Source organism: Abramis brama (assembly GCF_963993115.1).
Source record: "Abramis brama genome assembly, contig: SCAFFOLD_101, whole genome shotgun sequence".
Taxonomy (NCBI): domain Eukaryota; kingdom Metazoa; phylum Chordata; class Actinopteri; order Cypriniformes; family Leuciscidae; genus Abramis; species Abramis brama.
In genome coordinates, this window is record NW_028155952.1 from 54,811 (window position 1) to 78,823 (window position 24,013).

Genomic DNA, 24,013 nt, shown 5'->3' on the forward strand with positions numbered 1-24,013 from the left:
CAATATGGAGACACCACCCCGGTAGCTGTCCTGCGAACGCAGTTTTTCAATTGTAGACAAGGGCCTCGACAAAATGTCCGTGCATTCACACTACAGTTGAGGGAACAGTTCTCCCGTTTGAAAGGAAGACAGGATCACGGTCTGGGTGATGAGGAAGTCCTGTTGAGAGATCAGTTTCTATTAGGATTACGAGAAGGCCCTGTGCGTCAGAGTCTGCGGGTCCAACTACGACGAGAACCCGACCTCACTTTTGAAGAGCTGCGTGGAGAAGCTTTAGCCCTTGAACGTGACCATGCTGCGAGCGTAGACCCTCCCAGTTGTCTGGCCACCAACGCCACTAGTGTTCCACCGCCCCCTGCTATATCGGACTGGAAACAGGCCCTTCGGGAGGAGCTGAAGAAGGACGTACGTGAGCAACTGTCCGAACTGTCTAAGTCCCTCGTGGCAGAACTTCGCCGAGAACATCCCCGTTCATTGCCTCCGCCACGGGAGCGGGCGTACTCCGATGGGGGCCATCTCCCAGAACGCCGTCCATTTCGGCCTTTGGGGCCTCGATTCCAGTGGGATGAACAGGGTCGTCCTCTCTGCAATAACTGTGGAGAACCGGGTCATTACTTCCGTCAGTGCTCCTCCAGACGGGCATCGCAGGGGGGTTTTTAGAGCGTCCGGCCACTGTGGGTCAAGTGGTCGGGACCCCCTTGTTAGACCCTCAGCTTCCCACACTTCCCAACGAACACCTGGTGGGCCGTTGCCCGGTTGTGGCGATTCAGGTCAACGGCCGGGAAGTACAATGTCTCCTGGATACCGGGTCGCAAGTAACCTTGTTTGCGGAGAGCCTGACTCATGAGTTATTTGGTGCCCAGGGTCGGTCGACGGCCGAAGCCCCCTGGTTGACCCTGCGTGGGGCAAATGGACTTGATATACCATACGTTGGATATTTGGTGATGGATCTGGAGATACACGGGGTTGTGGTACCCCAGAAGGGAGTAGTGGTGGTGCGAGATGGCTGTCTGGGGTCTCATCGGGCCCTACTGGGCATGAACGTGATCTCTGAGTGTTGGGAGGAACTGTTCCGGGGCAGACCAGTGCGAGCTGCCTCGTCATCAGATGGCCAGGAGTGGGATCGGGTGAGAGCCGATTGTCGCCGGGTTTGCCTGGCCGAGCAGCAGGGCGAACGGGAGAGTACTGGGAGAGTGGCCTGCCGTTATGCCTTGTCCGTTCCCGCTCGAAGTGAAGCCGTGGTCTGGGCCAGGGTGCCCTCTCGGCTTTATAGCCCCCAGGAGTGGGTTTTGGTGGAGCCCTACCCGGATGGCCCCAAGGTGGAAGTTGCTCGGGGGCTGGCGTCCGCAAGGAGAGGCCGAGTCTCAGTTAGAGTCCGAAATACAAATTCTTTCCCGATCCACCTATACCGCCACCAACGCCTAGCCCGAGTTACCTCGGTGAAGCCCCATCAAATTCGAGAACAGGGAGAAGTGGAATTCTGTCGAGTAAGTCCAACAGTGGTAGAGGTGGCCCTGGCACAAACGGGTCGACACGTGGAAGAGGTTGGAGGAAGACTGCCGACACACCTGGAAGGAGAGTCGTTACGTGGAGAGGGATTGAAAGAGGACCAAGTCCAACAACTCCAATGCTTCTTGACGAAATGGCAACATTTGTTCTCTACCCACGACGAGGACTACGGCCGTACGGATGCAGTTAAGCACCAGATCCCGACCGGAGAGGCCACACCCAGCAGGGAGCGTTATCGACCCGTGCCTCCGACCCTGTACTCAGAGGTTCGCACCCTCTTGAGGGGGATGTTGGATAAGGGAATTATCCGGGAGAGCAGCAGTCCTTGGGCCGCGCCGATAGTACTGGTACGGAAGAAAAACGGTTCTTGGAGGTTCTGCGTGGACTACCGGCGGCTCAACCAGGTGACCAAGAGGGATGCTTTCCCACTGCCCCGAGTAGAAGATTCTCTCACCAGCCTTACACAAGCAGCTTGGTATTCGACACTCGATCTGGCCAGCGGATACTGGCAAGTCCAGGTGGATGAGCGGGACAGGGAGAAGACTGCGTTCACTACCCCCTTTGGGTTATATGAGTGGGACCGGATGCCCTTTGGCCTCTGCAATGCCCCAGCCACCTTCCAACGGCTCATGCAGCGTTGCTTGGGCGGCCAACTAATGGAGACCACGCTCGTCTACCTCGATGACGTGATCGTCTATTCTCCGGATTTCGGGTCCCATCTCCAACACCTGGAACAGGTCTTTCTCTCCCTGGAAAGGTACGGGCTGAAACTCCAGCCGGATAAATGTCAGCTTTTCCGAAAGGAGGTAAAATTCTTGGGCCACATTGTGAGTGCTGGAGGGATTTCTGTCGATCCGGAGAAGGTGGCGGCTGTGCAGGGGTGGGCCACCCCTAAGACGGTACGGCAGGTGAGATCCTTCCTGGGCTTCGTCGGATATTATAGGCGATTCATTAAAGACTTCTCCAGAATCGCCAAGCCAATCAATCAGCTGCTGGGAGGTACAGGACGAGTTCGGGGTCGAGGGTCGCCATCGATCCAGTGGGATCCGGCGTGTGAGGAGGCCTTTCAGAGGCTCAAACAGGAGTTACTACAGGCCCCGATTTTGGCTTATGCCGACTTCACACAGCCTTTCATCCTGTACACAGATGCCAGTAACCTGGGCTTAGGAGCTGTCCTGGCTCAGAAGCAACAAGGAAAGGAGAGGGTAATCGCTTATGCGAGCCGAAGCCTGCACCCCACCGAGAGAAACGACGCCAACTACAGTTCCTTTAAACTCGAGCTGCTGGCAATGAAATGGGCGGTGAGTGAAAAATTTAAAGATTACCTGTGGGGAGCCAGGGTGCAAGTGGTTACGGACAATAATCCGCTCGTACATCTGCAGACCGCCAAGCTGGGGGCGGTAGAACAGAGATGGGTGGCACAACTGGCGAACTTCGATTACCAGCTCCAATACCGGCCAGGGAGGGAACATACCAACGCTGATGTCCTATCTAGGCTGCCAGAGGAAGGATCATCGGGCCCGGTATTGGCTCATGAAGCAGGACATGACGAAGGACTAATGGTGGGGATTGTGGAGGCACCAGGCCAGCCTTTGGAAGAACCCCCGGGTTGTTGGGGATGGGACCCGCAGCGCTGGAGGGTATGGCAGGGCGAGGACGAGGATCTGCTGGTGGTCCGGACTTGGCTGAGGCGGAAGGCATGGCCCGACGGTGCGGAATGCCGAGCTCAGACCCGGACAGTGCGAGGACTGTTGGGCCAGAGAGAGAGACTCTACTTGAAGGAAGGGGTGATCTGCAGGGCCCTTCAAGATCCCAAGTGGGGTGACAGGGTCTGTCAGGTGGTGGTCCCCGAGGGCCGCTGGCCAGCGTTGTTGGAAGCCTATCACACCAGGATGGGGCATCAAGGGCAGGAGAGGACGACAGCCTTATTACGGCGACACTTCTACTGGCCCGGAATGGAGGGCACAACGAGGGCCTATCTACAGAAGTGTCCACGCTGTATATTGTTTAAGACCAAGAAAGAGGTACGAGCTCCCCTGGTTCCAATTCAGGCCAAGGCACCCTTGCACATTGTCGCTATGGACTATCTGACCCTGGGTCGGCCGGTGGACCGGATCCAGTATATCCTTGTGGTGACGGACCTGTTCACGAAGTACGCTTGGGCCGTTCCGACCCTAGATCAGACTGCCATTACCACCGCCAACGCCCTGTGGAAGTACGTAATCCAGCCGTTCGGGTGTCCCGAAGTACTCCATTCTGATCAGGGGCCTAACTTTGAGTCCAGGGTGATCCACGAGCTGTGCCAGCTGTATGGAGGGAAGAAGACCCATACGACCCCTTATCACCCCCAAGGGAACGGGGGGTGTGAGAGATTTAACCAGACGCTGCTGAGCCTGCTGGGGACCCTGGAGGAGGACCAGCAGGGCCATTGGGCCGACAGACTTCCAGCATTAGTTCAGGCATACAACAATAGCGTACACAGTACTACGGGCTATGCCCCAACTTACCTGATGTTTGGAAGGCATGTGAGGCTTCCAACTGATTTGCTCTTGGGGACCATGGCAGCGGAAGAAGGGAGCAGTCTGACCGATTGGGTGACCAGGCACCACCAGCGCCTTCAGTCGGCTTATGAGCAGGTCTCGGATCAGATCAATCGGGCTGCAACGAAGAACAAAAGGCTATACGACCGGACGGCTCGGGAAGCACCGCTACTACCAGGGGAGAGAGTATTGGTAAGGGACAACCGTCGCCAGGGGAAGGGCAAACTAAGCGACCGGTGGGAGTCACAGCCCTATGTAGTTCAGCGGCAACCACGCCCAGACCAGCCGGTTTATGCCATCCGTCCCGAAGGGAGAGCCGGTCCAGAGCGGGTGTTGCATCGCAACCTGATTCGCCCCTGTCCGAACTATCCGACTCCTGCTGCCGAGAAACCCCCCGGTGAAACAGCATGGATGCCCCAGTTGGTGGGATGGGCGGTGGTCCCGAGGGGACTAGGCATAGAGCCACGGCCTGAAGAGCCTATCTCTCCACCCAGGCGGCCCCAGCGGGAGAACCGAGGTCGGCCCCCAGCTAGATATGGAGACTGGGTGTCCGGCTCCCGTTCTCGGGACTAGAACGGTTTGGCGGGGGAGTATGTCACGGTGTGACAAAGGAGGGCGGAACTAAAGTTCGCCGCAATTGTGTCCCCTCCGGTACAATAATAAGGAAACACCACTCCCCCGTGTAAGTGTATATCTGTTGCCCTGCCAACCGGGATGAGGAGATTGACACCAGGTGTCAGAGATTAATCTAGAGCCATGATGAAGCCATGTGGGCATTGAGAAGGAGATAAAAAGCCAGTGAAGAGAGACTGCGTGTGGTTCTCTCCTGTGAGAAGTCGTTCTATTGAGTGTTGCAGAGAAGAGTTGTGGTGTGCAAAGGGAAGTGCTGCTGGAGGGGACGCGAGGAGTGTGGAAGAGTTGTGAAAACACACCGTTTGCCTGGAAGGGAGAGAGATAAGTAATCGACCATCGTATCTCGTACCTGCATGTTTCAACACTGAATTTGAGGTGGATTGGAGTGCTTTGATTGTGCTATCGAAATGTCACTGAGTGAATTATACTGATTCATGTTCGATCTCTTACCCTCTTCCCCCGTGTTGGAACGGTGATGTGAATCCTGTCCATGTCTGTGGAGTAAAACCCTGAAACATCCTTTTCCCAACATTGAAGCTCGTTGCTTGTGGCACGGAGACCCCTGGGTGAGTGCTGGCCTTATCTGCACTTATTTGAAGTGGATTGCAGTGCCTAAATTGACGTTTCCCCCTTCACGTTGCATGTTTGGAGTGAAATTGCCGTGTGTGTGTGGAAGATTTATTCTCTCTTGCCGTGCACTCCCCTCGTGCCATGCTGGTCTACTGTCAGTAACTGGAGCTTAATAATGTCGATCGGTTCCATCTGTTGAGGACTAGAAGGAACAGCATCTGTAAGTCAAACTAACCTCTCTGTTTTGAAGTAGTGGTTCTGACTGTCTTAGAAAAAGCTCCGCTCAGCCTGTTGATTTGGAGTCTGCTGCAGCCCTAAGCCCACCTGTACGGTGTGAAGTTATCTGCCCCCTGCAACACACGTGAGAATTGTATATTGCTGTTGAAGTTGATTCTGTTTGTCTTCGTAGAAGCTCCACTCAGCCTGTTGATTTTGAGTCTGCTGCAGCCCTAAGCCCACCTGCACGGTGTGAAGTTATCTGCCTCCCGCAACACATGAGAACTGTATACTGCTGTTGAAGTTGAGTCTGTCTGTTCTAGAGAAGCTCCGCTCAGCCTGTTGACTTGGAGTCTGCTGCAGCCCTAAGCCCACCTGTACGGTGTGAAGTTATCTGCCCCCTGCAACACACGTGAGAATTGTATATTGCTGTTGAAGTTGATTCTGTTTGTCTTCGTAGAGGCTCCACTCAGCCTGTTGATTTTGAGTCTGCTGCAGCCCTAAGCCCACCTACACGGTGTGAAGTTATCTGTCTCCCGCAACACATATGAGAACTGTATACTGCTGTTGAAGTTGAGTCTGTCTGTTCTAGAGAAGCTCCGCTCAGCCTGCGACTTTGAGTCTGCTACGGTCCCAAGTCCATCTGCATGGTGTGAAGTTATATGTCCCCTGCAACACACGTGAGAACTGTATACTGCTTTTGAAGTTGATTCTGTCTGTTCTAGAGAAGCTCCGCTCAGCCTGCGACTTTGAGTCTGCTACGGCCCCAAGTCCATCTGTATGGTATGAAGTTATCTGTTCCCGGCAACACACGTGAGAACTGTATACTGCTGTTGAAGTTGATTCTGTCTGTTCTAGAGAAGCTCCACTCAGCCTGCGACTTGAATCTGCTATAGCCCCAGGTCCATCTGCATGGTGTGAAGTTATCTGTCCCCTGCAACACACGTAAGAACTGTATACTGTGGTGAAGTTGATTTTGTCTGTCTTAGAGCGGCTCTGCTCAGCTGTGACTTCGAGTCTGCTACAACCCCAAGTCCATCGGCATGGTGCGAAGTTAGCTGTCCCCCGCAACACACGTGAGAGCTGTATATTGCTGTTGATGTTGATTCTGTCTGTCCAGGAGAAGCTCCGCTCGGCCTGCGCCTTTGAGTCTGCTATAGCCCCCGGCCCATCTGCATGGTGTGAAGTCACCTGTCCCCGGCAACACACGTGAGGTCTATATACTGCTGTTGAAGCTGACTCTGTCTGTCCTAACGGTCTGTCCTAGAGAAGCTCCGTTCAGCCTGTTGACTCGAGTCTGCTGCAGCCCCAGAGTCTCAACTGTCTACTTACCTGTGGAAACTCACCTGTCCGTCGTGGGCCTCTGTGAACCTTGCATTAGTGTGGGAAGAGGACTAGCCCCGACTGTATACCCACCTGTGGAAACTCACCTGCCCGTCGTTGGTCCCTGTGAACTCTGCATCGGTGTGAGAAGAGGAAGAGCCCTGACCATCTACTCACTGGTGGAAACTCATCTGCCTACCGCATCCCATTGTGAACCCTACAGCGGCGTGGGAAGAGGAAGGGCCCCTACTGTCTACTCACCTGTGAAAACTCACCTGTCCGTCGTAGGTCCCTGCGGCCCCTGCATTAGCGTGGGAAGAGGAACAGCTCCGACCGCATACTCATCTGTGGAAATCCATCGATCCATCACAGGCCATTGCGAACCTTGTACCGGCGTGGGAGTGGGCCCCGGAGACTGCTGCATTGCCTCGATTCTGGGGAAGAAGAGGAAAGGAAGATTTTAGCTTAGGTTATTCAAATTATTTTTAACTTTAATAAAAAGAACTGTTATTCCCTTGAATTCTGTTTCCGTCTCGTCTCTGACACGTTCCTCAGGGTGGTCCTGGTTCAGGGGTGGGCGCAGTCCGGCTTGGCCCATCCCGACCTGTGACAAATATGTCAATCATTTTTCAGACGAACACATTTTCAGTTATTTTAGAAAATGTCTTAGATCTTTCAGTGGTTATAATGTCAAGTTATGGGGTCCACTCCTTCAAGTCCCAAAAATGTGCATGCATCCTTCTCAAAAGTAATACATCTGGCTCCAGGGGGATAAACGAATACCGCTACCGGAAGCCAGTTATTTTCATTTATAAAGTTTTAAATATGTATATTTTTATGACAAAACCGCACGGATTACCAGTTATTTTCATTTATAAAGTTTTAAATATGTATATTTTTATGACAAAACCACATGGATTACCAGTTATTTTCGGGCAATTCTGCGCAAAACTGTCACGTCCATAACACCAACACAATGGCATGGTATTTAGTTGGCGTTATGGATGTGACATTTTTGCGTGGAATTGCCCTTTCATTTATAAAGTTTTAAATATGTATATTTTTACGACAAAACCGCACGGATTACCCTCAGAAGGCCTTCGTTTATCCCCCTGGAGCCGGATGGATTACTTTTGTGAAGGATGCATGCACATTTTTGGGACTTGAAGGAGGTGGACCCCATAACTTGACATTATAACCACTGAAAGATCTAAGACATTTTTTAAAATAACTGAAAATGTGTTCGTCTGAAAAATGATTGACATATGCATCTCGAATGGCTTGAGGGTGAGTAAATAATGGGTTTAATATTATTTTTGGCCGAACTATCCCTTTAAGTGGAGGTGGAGCCATACCATGCAAAATGTTATTCACAAGAAAAATATCTGCAAATGTAATAATATAAATGTAATAATAAGATCATATTTAGTTAAAGTTTTACAATGATGGTTTACATTTAGACCTTTTATTCAATATTGTCAAAGCTTGCTAAAGTGAGGGTTGGTATTTATAAATGTCTATAAAACAGAAGAAATCTATTGAATGTCTCCTTTTAGCTAAATGCGTGTGTGTTCCTACTAAATCACATCTTAGGGACACATTTGTGCAATATATATAAGGAACTGCACAATAACAGCATTAATAAGTGTGTGTGTTTGACAGGTTTCTCTGCTCTCCACATAATAATGCTGATTCTCTGTATCTCTGCATCTGGATCTGCACTTCTGCTCTGCTGTCTGATCTACTGCAGATCTCAGACTGAAGGTACAGTTATAACAGGAACATATTCTGATTTATTCTGTGGGAAATGAGTTTGAACCTAATAATAATAATAACATCATCATAATAATGAGTGTTTATTGAGTGTGTAAATCTTACAGCTGCTGCTGATTTTACTATGGATTTATTTATTTACAGAAAAAGTCAAGAAGTCAAAAGTTTGTTTTAGATGTCAAGTTAAACTCATTTGAGTTATCATTAGTTATTCATATTTCGACAAATACAACACCAAGATGAGATAAGACATAAATGATAAAACATAAAGACATTTCTGGTAGCAGCTGTTAAAGTATTGTTGAATTTATATCATCAAATGTGTTACTAGTAGCTAAACTCAGGAAAACTATAGCCAAACCTATAGACAGATTGCTCATCAGTATTGTGTACAGTAATGGGGGAAAGATGACTCTCTTTTCTTTGAGTGAAGTGTGTTTTTGTGTTTCTGATTTGCATCAGTCATCGTCAATATTCTGATTCGTCATTGTCAATAGATTCAAAGCATTTTTTCTCTTTAAAATGATGGTCCAGATAACTAGAGTAATTAGTGATGCATTTTATGACCATCTTTAGTAGGGGTGTAACGATTCATCAACTACATCGATGTATCGATTTATATTCTTAATGATCCAACTCAATCTGTGCTCGGCAAGTTATATCGATCTAGACATATCGATCTAACATCGTTTTAAAAGGTAATGAATCGATTGTATCGATACTATGAAATAACGCATTGGATTTAAGCACGTCAGACTTTATAAGGATGTTTTTTTCTTAGCACTTTTAATGATAAAGGCGTTAACCGTTACTCGATTCAGTCTGCCTATCTGTGACGTGATCGCCATGCGTGACGCGCCAGCAGCAGTGCAAAGACGACAAGCAGCGCAAAGTGTCTCACCTCAGAAAAACGGACTTTCCTGTCCTCTCAGCCGCTGAACTGTAGTAGCGCGCACTCTTCAATTGCACGAGCAAATGCGGCGGCGCGCACTGCAGGCTTATATCGTTTCACTAGCCTATATATAAAGCACAAAATAAACTACAAGCATGCAACGTCGTATACGTTTTAAATTAGAAAAAAAACGTGTTGTCCAGATTCAGTATCTGCGGTCTGATGATGTTGTCAGGCTATATGTCCGTGTCATTATTCTATCATTATTTTTATAACTTGTAACGAAATAAAGTCTCTCACCTCAGAAAAACGAAATCTCATGTCCTGTCATCGTTATACTGTGCTCGTAGGCTGCACTCTTTAATTGCACGCGCATAATTAATTGATACCTGATTCTCTTTCAAGAATTTTTGGCTAAAAAGTCACTGAATCGATTTCAAGTCACTGAATCGTATCGGATCGTATCGTTACTGAACCAATATCGTCCTTGAATCGTATGGACAACCACGAATCGCGATACGAATCGAATCGTTGTTAAAACTAATCGTTACACCCCTAATCTTTAGAGTAAAATAAAGACAATCACACACATCTCAGACACGTTGTCACGAACTGCTCCAAGACACGAAGGTTAGATCCAAATGCAGCTTTATTGGCTGGGGAAATCCAGAGGCGTAATCCAATGTACAGGCTAGGGTCAAACACAGGCAGGCAGTCAAAACAAAGAAACAAACAAAACAAACAAACAGGCAGGGACCAGATGCAAGAGAGTAATCCAGGGAACAGGGCAAGATATCATAAACCAAGAAACAAGAAAACCAGGGAAACGCTCAGAAATGCAGTGTAACACTTAACAAGACTTTGCGGTGAGTGCATGAATAAACATGGTATAAATCAGTGGTGCCCAATAGGTTGATCGCGATCTACCAGTCGATCGCAAAGACAATGCTGGTAGATCGCACATAATTTTAAAATATGCTTTTGTTAAATGTGAATAAAAATAAATATAGCATTGTCCTTCCTACTTTTAGTTTCTGTATAACTTGCAATTGACGAATGAATTTTTACCAGGCGCGATTTTTGTTTATTCGGTTGTCATGACAACTAGCCTGCTTCTGCTTTCCAGATCAAGAGCTTCGGAGAACAGAGCGCGAAATTGTGAAGCTAACAGTATTCGGAATCGGTAGCGTACACAAATGCCATTCATTCATTCATAAATTCCAACCATTTGAAAATAAACTGTTTGAAAATGATCAAAACACCGGTCCACCATGACTGATGACAATGTGGAGGTCTGTTTGAGACTAGCTATCAGCAACATCTGCCCGGATTATATAAAACTGTCTGATTCCAGTCAGTGCTAGTCATCAGAATAAGGCAAAATGTTGTAGGTATTTTGAGTTTAGTGTTAAAATTGAATATCAACAATGAACATTTATTATTATTTTTCTCCTTAATTACAAGATTACATGCAGTACTACTACTGTAGTAGCTACAAGCATTTGAAGTGTTTTTTTATTTTATTTTTTATTAAACTGTGTTTTTTAGTTGGTAGTTGGTAGATCTCATTGTGTTGATCATTTTAAAAGTAGATCATCAAGCAAAAAAGTGTGGGCACCCCTGGTATAAATAGACTGAGACTAACAGGATGATGAGACACAGGTGAATGCAATCAGTGAATGAGGTACAGGTGAATGTGATCAGTGATAAGTGATGATGAGTCCGGGCAGTGAGTTCTGGGAAATGTAGTTAGTGAGTGATAATAGTCTTATGTGGAGTGCCCTCTGGTGGCTCTCAAGGGCACTCCAGCTGGTGACCGTTACACACGTTAATGTTGTGATTAGTAATTAGTTGGTAATTCTTTGTAATTTGTCATAGTTAGTTGCTAGTTATTAATGAGGCTAATCTCATTCAGTAATTATTGATTAATAAGGAATTATCTCAGTCCTAAATGTGATATTACTTACTGATTAGTTAAGCCTGTTTCTATGTGAGTTAATTTCAGTAGCTGAAGTGTTAATGTAGAACTACTCATTAGTCCAGCGTTACTTCCTAGTTACTTATTAATGACAGACCGTTATTCTCAACATTATCATGGTTCCAAAATGTGTTGACTACCAATGTGAGTGTGACAGTGATCTGACATGATGCAGTTTTATTCTACAGTGACCAAAAGCACAGTGACCTCGAGACCTCTGGTGATTTAATCACTGTCAGTGTGAACAACCCATTTATGCTCATGTCTTTCTGACAGTGTCACAAACATCTGGCTCTACTGTATATGCAGCTGTATTTACTGTGATTAAAACAGCCTAGACAGAGTCTAGTGAGGTTATTATTCCTCAACATTTATCTCACATCTGAAATGAAACATCTTTTCCTTCTCAGGTTTGATTGTGCAAACATCTTGCAGTGTTAGTGTCTTTCTGGGAGGTTCAGTGGTTATTCCCTGTCATGTTCCTCCAAACTTACTAACTGAAGATCTGAAGGTGGAGTGGAAAAGAAGAAGAGGAAACTCAGAGACTTTAGTTCATCTGTATGAAGATGGAGCAGAGAAACAGCAGCAGGATTATCAGGATAGAGCTCATTTCTTTACTGATCACATTAAACATGGAAACTTCTCCCTCCGTCTGAAAAAGCTGAGAGCTGGAGATGAAGGACAATACACATGTACAGTTCACAACAAGAGAGATTGTGTGTTTTCAGCCAAGACAGTTGTGGATCTGAGTAAGTAAACCGATACAAACAAATCAAACTCGACTCTTTATAGTTAATCAACAATACAGTACAGAACAGGTTTCATCTGGTTTGATTATTCAGTGTTGCATCAATATTATATGTTTGAGACAGGATAACTCAATATACCTGAATATGTAGTTATAACATCTGAATATATATTTATAACTATATATTCAGGATTTATATTTATATAATCAGAGCTATATCTGTATACTTAGGATTACAAATACATATTCAGATGTCATATATGTTATCAGCTGACCGCTTACTCTCTGTTCACAAACATGATTATTGTAAACCCCTAAAATCACCTGCAGTTCAGTGACTGTAAGAACATTAGGGCAAGAAATATAAGTCTGCATGATAAGAATCTACAGCAGTGTACAGTAAATGGGATTATTGCATATACCAGTGCAGACACCATTCTGTATGATTTACAGTATTAGACAGTATGAACTCCACTGTCAGAACGGTTGTAGAAACACATGGTCATAGCTTCACTGAACACATATTCTGTTAAAATGAAATACTTGTAAAAATACACTGTAAAAATGTTTTGTCAGGTGATCTAAAAATATGATTATTATCATTACATCTAAATGAAAGTTAAATATCAAATTAAATATCTTTTTTTATATGATTATTTAATATGATTGAATCAATGATACATTACATTGGTACATTACATCAACCTACTTTAGACTGATTATTTTTTATAGGTTAAATCAAATATAGATTCTTAAGGAAATAAATGCACATGATCACTTGTGCAGGATATGGTAATGACAGTATTATTTTCTGATATAATACTAGAAAAGTTTTCCTTCACCACCTCTAAGAGCGATTTGAAACATATCTCGGATTGTTTGCTATTGAATTAATTCATGCTTAAAATTAAAAATCTGAAAACAGATAATTTCATTAATAGCATGTTAATCGACCAGCTGTTATGCAAGTGTTAAGTGTTAGTGTAATGGTGTGTTTTGAGTTATGTACATGTTTGTATTCCTTTATAGGGTTCTGGGTGACTGATAAATTCGTTCCTCTGGGATCTTCAGTGGTTTTGCCCTGTCAGGTTGACAAAAGCTTGTTCCAGAAAAGTCTGAAGGTGGAATGGAGAAGAACAGAGACTTTAGTTCATCTGTATGAAGATGGAGAGAGTCGACCAGAGAAACAGCACAAGGACTTTCACAAAAGAGCTCATTTCTCCAATAAGAAGATTAAAGACGGAAACTTCTCCCTCCGTCTGAAGAAGCTGAGAGCTGGAGATGAAGGAGTTTACAGATGTAAAGTTTACAGGGGCGAGGAGTGTGTGTTTTCAACCGATACAGAGATGAAACTGGGTAAGTGTAAAGAAAAGAAAAGAAAGAAACCACTGCTGTTGAACTCCTGATCAATATATGACTACTGTGAATATATTAAGCAATATAGTTACACTAAAAATATTTTTTCCAGATTTTTAATAACATTAGTTTGATGCATTTAAGTGATAACTATAATTGTCTGGGCTGGTCATTTATTATTAATTATATACATCAACTTAATTTTGAATGAGCACCTGCATCTTTATCAGCTGGTTCTGGGTTTGTACATCTGAGTCTCTATGGAAAGTCAATTCCCACTCAGACAAGAAATCAAGAAATTAAATGTATACAAAAGCTACTAGCAGATAATATAATCCTAATTAGTGGAAGGAATTATGGTGTTTTTTACCTGTGAGAACTACATCTATTCTCATCAGAAACTCATTATTCCACAATTATAGACTGATGTGGAGAATAGCTCTTTAAATGTTGCTTTGGCGTTCATGAGTGATTGCACAGAGAACACACAGGAAAAAAAGAAAATGTTCAGAGACTCGAGTAGAAAGTATCACAAGTACAGAACAGAAAATAATTATTTCACATTTATAATTCAGAAAACAAAGCAAATGAAACTGTGGATATCTAGTTTCATAAAGTGCCTTGAACAAACTCTGATTATCTTTCAAAGATTGAATGTCATTAACAAACTTTACATGAACTGAATCCAGTGATTATTTCTTCTTCAATAGAAATATTGATGGTGATTTTCTCAGACGGGTGATTAAAAACCCCTGTGTGTCCTTTACTGTTGTGCAAAGCTACTGTACAGCTGATCAGATTCAAGAGAGACTTGAGGACATGTCATGTGATTGTGTGTGACTGGATGATGAGCGGATCAGGCCTCAGTTCTCTCACTGCTGTCAATTCAGAAGTGAAAGCAAACGTAACCTTCTGTGACGGTTTATTAACCCTTGATAAATGTTTGGCCTTTTTAATGCAGTTTTTGTTTTACAGAATAGACCTCTTTTTTTTTTTTTTTGCCTTAACATTTCACATAAATGTTTCATTTTCAGGATTCACTGTGGAAGCTTGTCTTCACACACCTGTTCCTCTGGGATCTTCAGTGGTTCTGCCCTGTTATAAAGAAAGACCCTCTAGAATGGAGGATCTGAAGGTGGAATGGAGAAGATCAGACTCAGAGACTTTAGTTCATCTGTATGAAGATGGAGCAGAGAAACAGCAGCAGGATTATCAGGATAGAGCTCATTTCTTTACTGAGGAGATTAAACACAGAAACTTCTCCCTCCGTCTGGATGATCTGAGAGCTGGAGATGAAGGACAATACACATGTACAGTTTACAGTGGCTTACCTCAGAATCGCAGGACATTTTCAACCAAGATAAAAGTGTTGCTGAGACTACAGGGTGAGTCAACAGAAAAGAAAAGAGCAACTCTTCTATCCTTCATCAGTGTTCAGTTATTTATAATATTATGTTTCATTCAGTCATAAATGTAATGGTCATAAAGAACAGAGATGTGTGTTTTAAATAAAACTGAATTACTGATAAGAATAGTCTAAATAATTATTAAATATAATAATAACTGATGAACTGATCATGTGTTATTGTGTCTCTTCTCTCAGACTCAGGCTTTCGTCTTCAGATGTTTCTCGTCTTCTGTCCAAATATTCTGATGTTTCTTGCTTTTGTCCTCTGGGGTTTTTCTGAAGGTCAGTGTTTCAGGACTGATGGTTTATCAATGAATTATGATGTATTATTAATATATCTGTGTAGATGTACAGTAATGTGTGGTTGTGTTTCAGGATCTGTGTTTGAGTCGGTCTTTTGTTCTGCTCTTTATTTTCTGAGGCCTCTCATGTTGCTCTGGACGGCTCCGTATGTCAATAACTTCACAGGTATGGAGGATTTATTATTATTTATATAGTATATGAATTATAATACACATATTCTTTTCACATAAACTGACTGTAAAGCCAATCAATTTTACATTAAAAATTGTTCAGTGTTTTATTGATATTTGTGTTTCATTGTGTTGCTGTTGTAAATTTATATTGTGAATTAAACTATTTCATATTTTCTGTTTTACAGGCAAGATTAAAACATGGGTTCAGTATGACAGTTATGACACAGAATATGTTGTTTTCTCAGCTGTTTTTTACTCAGGTAAATAAATCCAAATGTAAATCCACAGTCATTATCATAAACACATTAATGTACATTAACAGTTGAACAATAATTACATTTAAATGATGTAATATTCTCAATATCCAGCAGGAAATCTTAAACCCATGACATTAATACTGTGAAGTGTCTTGTGTTACTGTTGTGTTGTTGTCAGTATATCAACATGTTCAGCGCTGAATCTCTGTGTGACTGAACACATTTATAATCGTCACCGCTTCATTATGAAAACAGTGCATTCATGATTACAGTCGATATCATGCTAGTGACAGACTGAAGCTAAAGCTACTTCTGAATATCATCTCAGAATGTGTCAGGGTCATGTCAGGGTCAGGGGTCATCATCAGCACAAAGGTCAAGGGTCAGGATCTGACAGAGACTGTGTTGTAATGTTGTGTATTAAAGCATCTGTTTAAATGAGAAGGGTTTATATAATTCCTCTGATCTGTATTAATATTTAGTTTTTCTATGTTAGTAATTGTTGTTGTTTCTCTTCCTTTATTCCAGTTCTGTTTAAATCTGCCATCGACAAAAGTCTGAATTACACCGGATCTGAAGGTGTCATGATTATAATCCTCTTTATAATGACACTCCTGCTAAACCTCCTCTATATTATTTACTGTAAGTATTTCCTTCCATCAAGAGTCAGTGACAGATATGAGCTGTGAAATAATGTTTTACCAGATTAATGGAGCTAAAGTTACAAAATATACAAACCATAATATCAGACCTGATTTATCAGTTACTTCCATAGACAAGGCCAGTTTATAAAGCAGATTTTATTCGCATGTGTTTTACATGAGAAAGAGAGAAAAATAAAAGTGTAAAAATAAAAGTCATGAGTTGATTAAGTCTTTAGTTTCTTCAGTCTCAGGCCATCGAGTGATTTAAACACAGGACAGATCCTCCTACGATCCACAGGATACTCAATTATCCATGATAGCTCACCATATTAACATTACATTAGTGACGTTATACAGACATGTGTGTTTCTGGCGTGTCTTTATCGCTCTCCCTCACAGACTCTCTCAGCTCTTCATCTTCTCTTCAGGATTACACACACACTCTTATTGACATGATGTTTGAGGCGTTCGATCCCTCATGCCATTGATTCTCTGATTCACGCTCGTGGAAAACCTGGAAATAACAGGGAAATATCAAATTGTGAATTCCAGGCCATGACAAATCATGGAAATAAATGACATAATAGTGAAATATGGAATAGTTTTGCTCATTAGTTTTGCTGTAACATATGTTTATCAGCATGTTGCAGTGTTTGTAGTTTTCCAGGTATCCTGTATGTATAGTTGAGGTTATACATTTACACACAGCTGGGAGAATCTGAGAAATGTTATAAATGTGTATATATATATATATATATATATATATACACTACCAGTCACAAGTTTGGGATCGCTAAGATTTTTTTTTAATGTTTTTAAAAGAAGTCTTTAAATGAAATTAGGCTACTAATAATCAAATGCATTTTGTTTTATTGACCACAATATTATCATTGATATTTGTTTGAGAGGGACACTTTTGATTAATAGCACTTTTGATTAATTTTATTACTAAACATCTGGAAAATCCAAAATCTTATGCACAGCTATTATTTGTTGATTTTAGTTCTGCTTTTAATGCAATAAAGCCCCACCTTTTAATTCAGATATTGCAGATGTTAAATGTGAATTATTTTTTAATTAAGTGGTATTTTTCATTTGTGACTCAATCACACTTTATCAGAGGAATAATGTATAAGCACAGGTGTTCCACAGGGATGAGTTAGTTATCCTGTCCTCTTTACATTAAATACCATTGAGTGTTGTGATTATAATAATAAGTAGTGATTATAATATTTTGATGTGAAGTTCTCGGATGACAGCGATATAGTCTCTGTATGAGAACACTGATTCATCATCCACAGAGAAACACACACACTGTATATTAATATTTCAGTAGACACACGTTCAGCATGTTCTGGTTATAAAGGGGATTATGATGCTCGTCATTATTCATGACTGTCATAATCATCTAAAGCAATCACACACTTTAATACAAACACAGAGGTCAAATCCACTTATCTCACTATATAATAATATTATTATTATTATTATTGATCAGTGGATCTTCAGTTTTTGAGGGAATCAATTTATTGCAACAGATTCTGTAAAATAATATTATATCACAACTTAATTCAACATTAGAATAACTAATAATGTTGTTTCAGCCTCGAGTAAGTGTTCATTATCTCAACTAAAGCTCTCGTGATTACAATGTTTTATTTATTACAGTGTATAATTCCAGAGATTTATTATGGATATATTTATTACTCATCTTTATCACAGTGTTTGTCAGCTGAATATACATTAAATAATAACTGGATGAACAGAAACATGAATAATTTCTGCAGTAAAACACTGAATCTCTTCATGTGACTCACACACTTATTATAATGCTAATGTGTGTAATATTACAGTGAGTTTGATTCAGTGCAGTGAGTTTTTCCTCGTGTGTTTAAGATGTTTTGAGTATATATATGATATTAATAAGTTTATATAGTTTTGAATGAATGGTGAAGATTGTCTGTCCAGATGAAATGATGAATTAGTGAAGTGAGTTTACTTCTGTACTTATTGATTATCATGACATTAATGCTCAATCAGATCAACATGTGGATGATTTATTAATGTTGTTTGTCTTCTACAGCATTGATTAGATTAACTGTGGAGATCAGCGAACGGATCACGGCTATATTCAATGTTCTGGCTGGTATAAGCTTTGATGTTCTTCCTTCACTGCAGTTCATCCTCCTGTTCTTCAGCTTCGGAGCGAGAGGAGGTCAGTTTACATTCATCAACTATTCATATTCATTTATGAGCAACAGAGCAAGAAAACATTACTCATTGTTCAACAGTATTAACATCATATCAAGAGAAATGTGTGGAAATATTCCAGATGCATCTGTAATGATATTAGCTCAAAGGGGAAATATTAATAATAATCCATAATTACTAATTATGATTATTTATTAATATTTGGGTCAGTTAATTAGATTAACTTTGAGGTAAGACAATTAATATTACAATCAATTAATCAGTTCCAAAGAACTCTTTGATTACTCATTTATTCTAAGAAAAGTGTATCTTTCATGGTCACTGAAAAAGAATTATTCCTTAGCATGTACTGCACTTAAAGCATGTAACAAGATCAAGATCGTAAAAGGGACTTTGTATGCAAGCAGAGACACTTAGAAACCACATCCATATTGTGCACAAGTTTTATTAACTAAATCACAAACATAACTAAGACTAAACAAACATCCATACATACATGCATAGGTAAGGTGGTGAATGTTATGGAACCAGAAGCAGGAAATAAAACTATGGAAGAGAATTTAACTATGAAAAGAACCATCAGCTTATTTCAGAGCACCTCATTAAATTTATACTTTCATGGATACAATTCTTGAAGTGGTTGAAAATTGAGTCCGTTGGTGGGTCCGTGAGGGTCAAAAGTCATGGTGCAAGTTGCCATCGTGTGGTTCCGAAGCTGTTGTGGGTCGGAGCTTGCATGGTGGCTTCGAGCACATGGCTGTGGTGAGTCGAAGCCTGCTGTCCTGGCCTGCTGAGGGCACGCTGGACGGTGCAGCCTCCTGAAGTGCCGAGAAGGCCAGGAGTTGATCGTTGGACGGTGCGGTGATGGTAGGTTTGCAGTTTTGCAGTCTCCCTTTTTGGAGCCTTAAAAGCAGGGCAGGCGTTGCTCAGGCCTGTTGAATGTTCTGGAATGCATGTTAATTTCATGTTAGTCAGTTCATCAATAAATGAATGCAGGAGAGTCTGTTCTAACGTCTGTAGGTTCTGTAGCAGGACCCTATTCACATTGCTATGGGTCATAAAACTAACTTATCTGATCGTTGCCATGGTAACGAGAAGACCTTCTTGCCCCGGTTTGGGGGATGGGGCCACATCCCAGAGTGAAGTTTGAAGGTTTTTATGGTACATGTACCAAATAATTGTGTCTGATTTGGTATCAGTCGTTACACATCTGAGATATTAATGCTTCATTCACACTCACTATTACAATATATCAATCTGATTTATTAATTACAGTTTATTTGAGGATTAGAAGTGTTTTCGTAACATAACTTTAAAATATTAAAGTATCTTTGAAATGCAGCATTTATTTTAAACAAGTTCATTTGATTTCTACAATAAAGTAATGTGCAAAATTCACACAATGTTCATGTTCTCTATTAATGTTAAAACTCACTCTGTGAACTGGACAATGATTTATAATAGATTTCATTAAAGAATACAATACATTTACAGATAAAAGGAAATGGACACACACACACACACACACACACACACACACACACACACACACACACACACACACACACACACACACACACACTCTTCCTCCATGTTGGACACACACACACACACACACTCTTCCTCCATGTTGGACACACACACACACACACACACACACACACTCTTCCTCCATGTTGGACACACACACACACACTCTTCCTCCATGTTGGACACACACACACACACACACACTAGGGGGCAGTGGCGAGTCTCAGGAGATTCACTCTTGATATGAAGAAGTCACTGCCAGACATTCCAACACTGTAACACACACACTTATAACTTAAAGATATTGTTGCCTAAGTTTGAGTTTGCAGATTGTACAGTGTGTGACGGAAATAAAACACATTCACTACCAGTCAAAAGTTTTGGATCATAAGATTTTTTATGTTTCTGAAAGAGTCTCTTCTGCTGCATTTATTTGATCAAAAAACAGTAATATTGTGAAATATTATTACACTGTAAATCAGCTGTTTTCTATGTGAATATCTAGTAAAGTGTAATGTTTTCCTGTGATCAAAGCTGAATGTTCAGCATCATTACTCCAGTCTTCAGTGTCACATGATCCTTCATGAAGACTCCGGAGTTTTAGACCCTCGAAAACAGACACTGAAAGTAAGACATGCGCAAGTGACGCAACCCATAGCAACCCTTAGCAACACATAGCAACCCATAGCAACGCGTTGGCAACGACACCTCATGCTGACAGAAACATAAACATAAACGTGAAATTAGGCTACTAATAATCAAATGCATTTTGTTTTATTGACCACAATATTATCATTGATATATTTGAGAGGGACTTTGATTAATATCTCGAGTCACTTATTTTATTACTAAACATCTGGAAAATCCTAAATCTTTTGCACAGCTGTTATTTGTTGATTTTAGTTCTGCTTTTAATACAATTAAGCCCCACCTTTTAATTCAGAAATTGCAGACGTTAAATGTGAATTATTTTGTAATTAAGTGTATAGAATGACATTATATAGATCAGTGGCTTATACTCTTTACTCCGGACCGTAAAGCATCAGCCGGTCGGGATTTCTGAACCGTCTCGACACACACATGAACAGAAGAAATCATGTTTATCATCAGAAAAGCCAGAGTTGTGCATCACATTATCAAACCTGAAGAAACACACGAGTGATGGATATAATAACGGAAGTCTTTTATAAGTTAATCACTTTAACTCATTATACACTGAGAGTCATTCATATATATTTATAAAATAATATGTGAATATGTCTGTCAGTGAATCACAGGATCTGCATTAATATAATCACTATTAATATAATCACTAATACACTGTAATATATCACTGTATTACTATATTAATGTATTAATATAATCTCTTGTTTCCAGGGTTCTTCATTGTTGCAGTGTTACCAGTGTTTACAACAGTGACAAGATACAACTGGGACACAGTATGTGGTCAACAAATGGGCTGTAAGTGTCTGATGAATTATGATCTGATCCCTCATATAAACACACATAACATCATAATCTGATCAATATATAATTCATTATGAATGTCTGATCTTTACAGAGTTTGAGGGTTTAATGAGAATAATCTGTGTTCAGTCGTTTTGAACACTTGTGAAATATTCTATATATAATGTTTAATGTGTGGTCTTGATGTTTTACTCAGTCAGTGTCAAACACAGATATGCAGTTTCACACTAATATTAAACATGTTTTTCAGGTTCGCCTTCGGTCAGGAGATCAGTGTATTTAATGTTCATGCTATTGATCAATGCTGTAATGATCTATTTCTACAGCACAGCTCTGGAGAATGAGAAGGGTATGATTATATTACATTATATATCTGAGACATCTGTGTGTGTGTGTGTGTGTGTGTGTGTGTGTGTGTGTGTGTGTGTGTGTGTGTGTGTGTGTGTGTGTGTGTGTGTGTGTGTGTGTGTGTTGATGAACACTGTCAGTGATGATCTGATGTGTGTGTGTGTGTGTGTGTGTGTGTGTGTGTGTGTGTTGATGTTCAGATCGTGTCGGATGGGTCTGTGTGATCGTGTTTCTTCAGTCACTCTGGGCAGTGATAAACTTCACATGGTCATTTACACACGGTAAGCTACAGTATTAATATTAATCATCATCTCTGATCATCTTCATCCATCAGTGGTTTATTACTATTTAAACTTCTTCTTCTTCTGAGCCTGAGTTTAGACAGCATCTCCTCCTAGTTTTCATAAAAATCATAAAAGTCCCATACGCTTTCATTGAGGGGGTCAAAACTTTAAAGCATGAACTCCAATAGAGAATTTAAGCTTCATCCACTATGTATCTGTCATGTTAGCTACATGGTTATTAATGTTAAAGTTAACATCTAAAATCATGCTAGCAACATGATAATTCATGTTAATTCATACTAGCAACATGATAGCATCATGCTATTTTATGCTAGCAGCATGCTAAAACATGTCAGCACAATTATAATTCATGCTAACAGCATGCTAAATCATGTTAGCTACATGGTAATTAATGCAAAATCATGCTAACAACATGGTAATTCACGTTAACAACATGTTAAAACATGTTAACAAAATGGTAATTCATGCTAACAGCATGTTAAATCATGCTAGCTACAAGATTAAACATGATAGCATTATACAAATTTATACTAAAACCATGCTAAAACATGTTAACAATGATAATTAATGCCAAAAGCATGCTAAATCATGTTAGCTACATGGTAATTAATGATAAATCAGGCTAGCAACATGGTAATTCATGTTAATAACATGCTTATTTTGTTAACAGCATCTTAAATCATGTTAGCAACATGGCAATTCATGCTAAATAATGCTAGCAACATGATAAAACATGATAGCATCATGCTAATTCATGTTAACAGCATGCTAAATCATGTTAGCTATATTGTAATTGCTGTTAAATCATGGTAAAACATGCTAACAATGTGGTAAATCATGCTAGTAGCGTGGAAATCATGCTAAACCCATTCAATTTAAACTTTAAGCTTGTCAAAGTTATTTCAAACTTTAAAATTGGCTTGAAAAAGCATTGTCTGAAAGTTTGTTTACGAACTTCTAGTTCACTATAAAGTTTGTTTATGAACTTTACTCATCTAGTTCAGTATAATGTTGTTTCCTCAATCGAGAACAAATGTGTGTGAAACATGAGGGTGTGTTTGAGTATGAATATTGTGTGTTACTGTCATGTTTTATTCAACTTCTATCAATGACTGGTGGAAATCCTTAATTCTACAAAATATTATTTGATTAATTTATTATTTATTATTAAAAAAATGTGGTCTTCAGTGGTTCTTTGGTTGAGGTGTTATAAAGCCCTGTATAATTCTTTAAAGGTTCTCTAACTCTATAGTTTAACAGGATAAAAAAAGACATTAAAATACAGTGTATTTCCTGAAGATAACGTTCTCCTCAACCTTTTACCCCCAAGGTGATGATGACAAAGTGATGATATAAACTGTATTATTATTTTCTAGTGGTGAAGATCTGAAACTGTATTATTATATCTAATGGTGAAGATATGAAACTGTATTATTATTTTCTCTAATGGTGATGATATGAAACTGTATTATTGCATCTTCCAGATCTTCTCCGTGTTGTTCCTGTGTATGTGTTTGGATCAGTCGGTGTTGTTGTACTGAACGCTGTTGCTCTGATGACTGAACTGATCCTGAAAACAGGCGAGTGAACACTTCAACATCACTTACATTATATCTGAGCTTTCTGGTAAAAACACACACATTATAAACTAATACAGCATTTTAATCTGAACTGAGAGAGTGATAATATCTCACTGTGAGACAGACATCTCCTTCATCTGAAAGTTATTATTCTCTTTTCATTCACATATATTGATTCAGAGCAATAATAAGCCTTATAATCAGCTGTTCATGCTGTAAATGAAATACTGTGGTTTATTCTCATCCTCA

At 41.0% G+C, this 24,013-nt stretch overlaps 1 protein-coding gene across 1 annotated transcript in view; it reads left to right on the forward strand.

The window, feature by feature from the left end:
• The window catches only part of LOC311077234 (uncharacterized protein), a 56,138-nt gene extending 32,323 nt beyond the window's left edge, over positions 1-23,815 (forward strand). The window contains exons 5-17 of the mRNA XM_084139058.1: positions 8,454-8,555; positions 11,845-12,183; positions 13,212-13,538; positions 14,573-14,923; positions 15,142-15,228; positions 15,322-15,414; positions 15,608-15,682; positions 16,208-16,321; positions 18,407-18,538; positions 21,442-21,525; positions 21,782-21,880; positions 22,080-22,160; positions 23,669-23,815. Coding sequence (XP_083995184.1) covers positions 8,454-8,555; positions 11,845-12,183; positions 13,212-13,538; positions 14,573-14,923; positions 15,142-15,228; positions 15,322-15,414; positions 15,608-15,682; positions 16,208-16,321; positions 18,407-18,538; positions 21,442-21,525; positions 21,782-21,880; positions 22,080-22,160; positions 23,669-23,772 — 1,988 coding nt within the window. The 3' untranslated portion in view covers positions 23,773-23,815. The remainder of the gene's footprint in view (positions 1-8,453; positions 8,556-11,844; positions 12,184-13,211; positions 13,539-14,572; positions 14,924-15,141; positions 15,229-15,321; positions 15,415-15,607; positions 15,683-16,207; positions 16,322-18,406; positions 18,539-21,441; positions 21,526-21,781; positions 21,881-22,079; positions 22,161-23,668) is intronic.
• Positions 23,816-24,013: the final 198 nt, after the last annotated feature.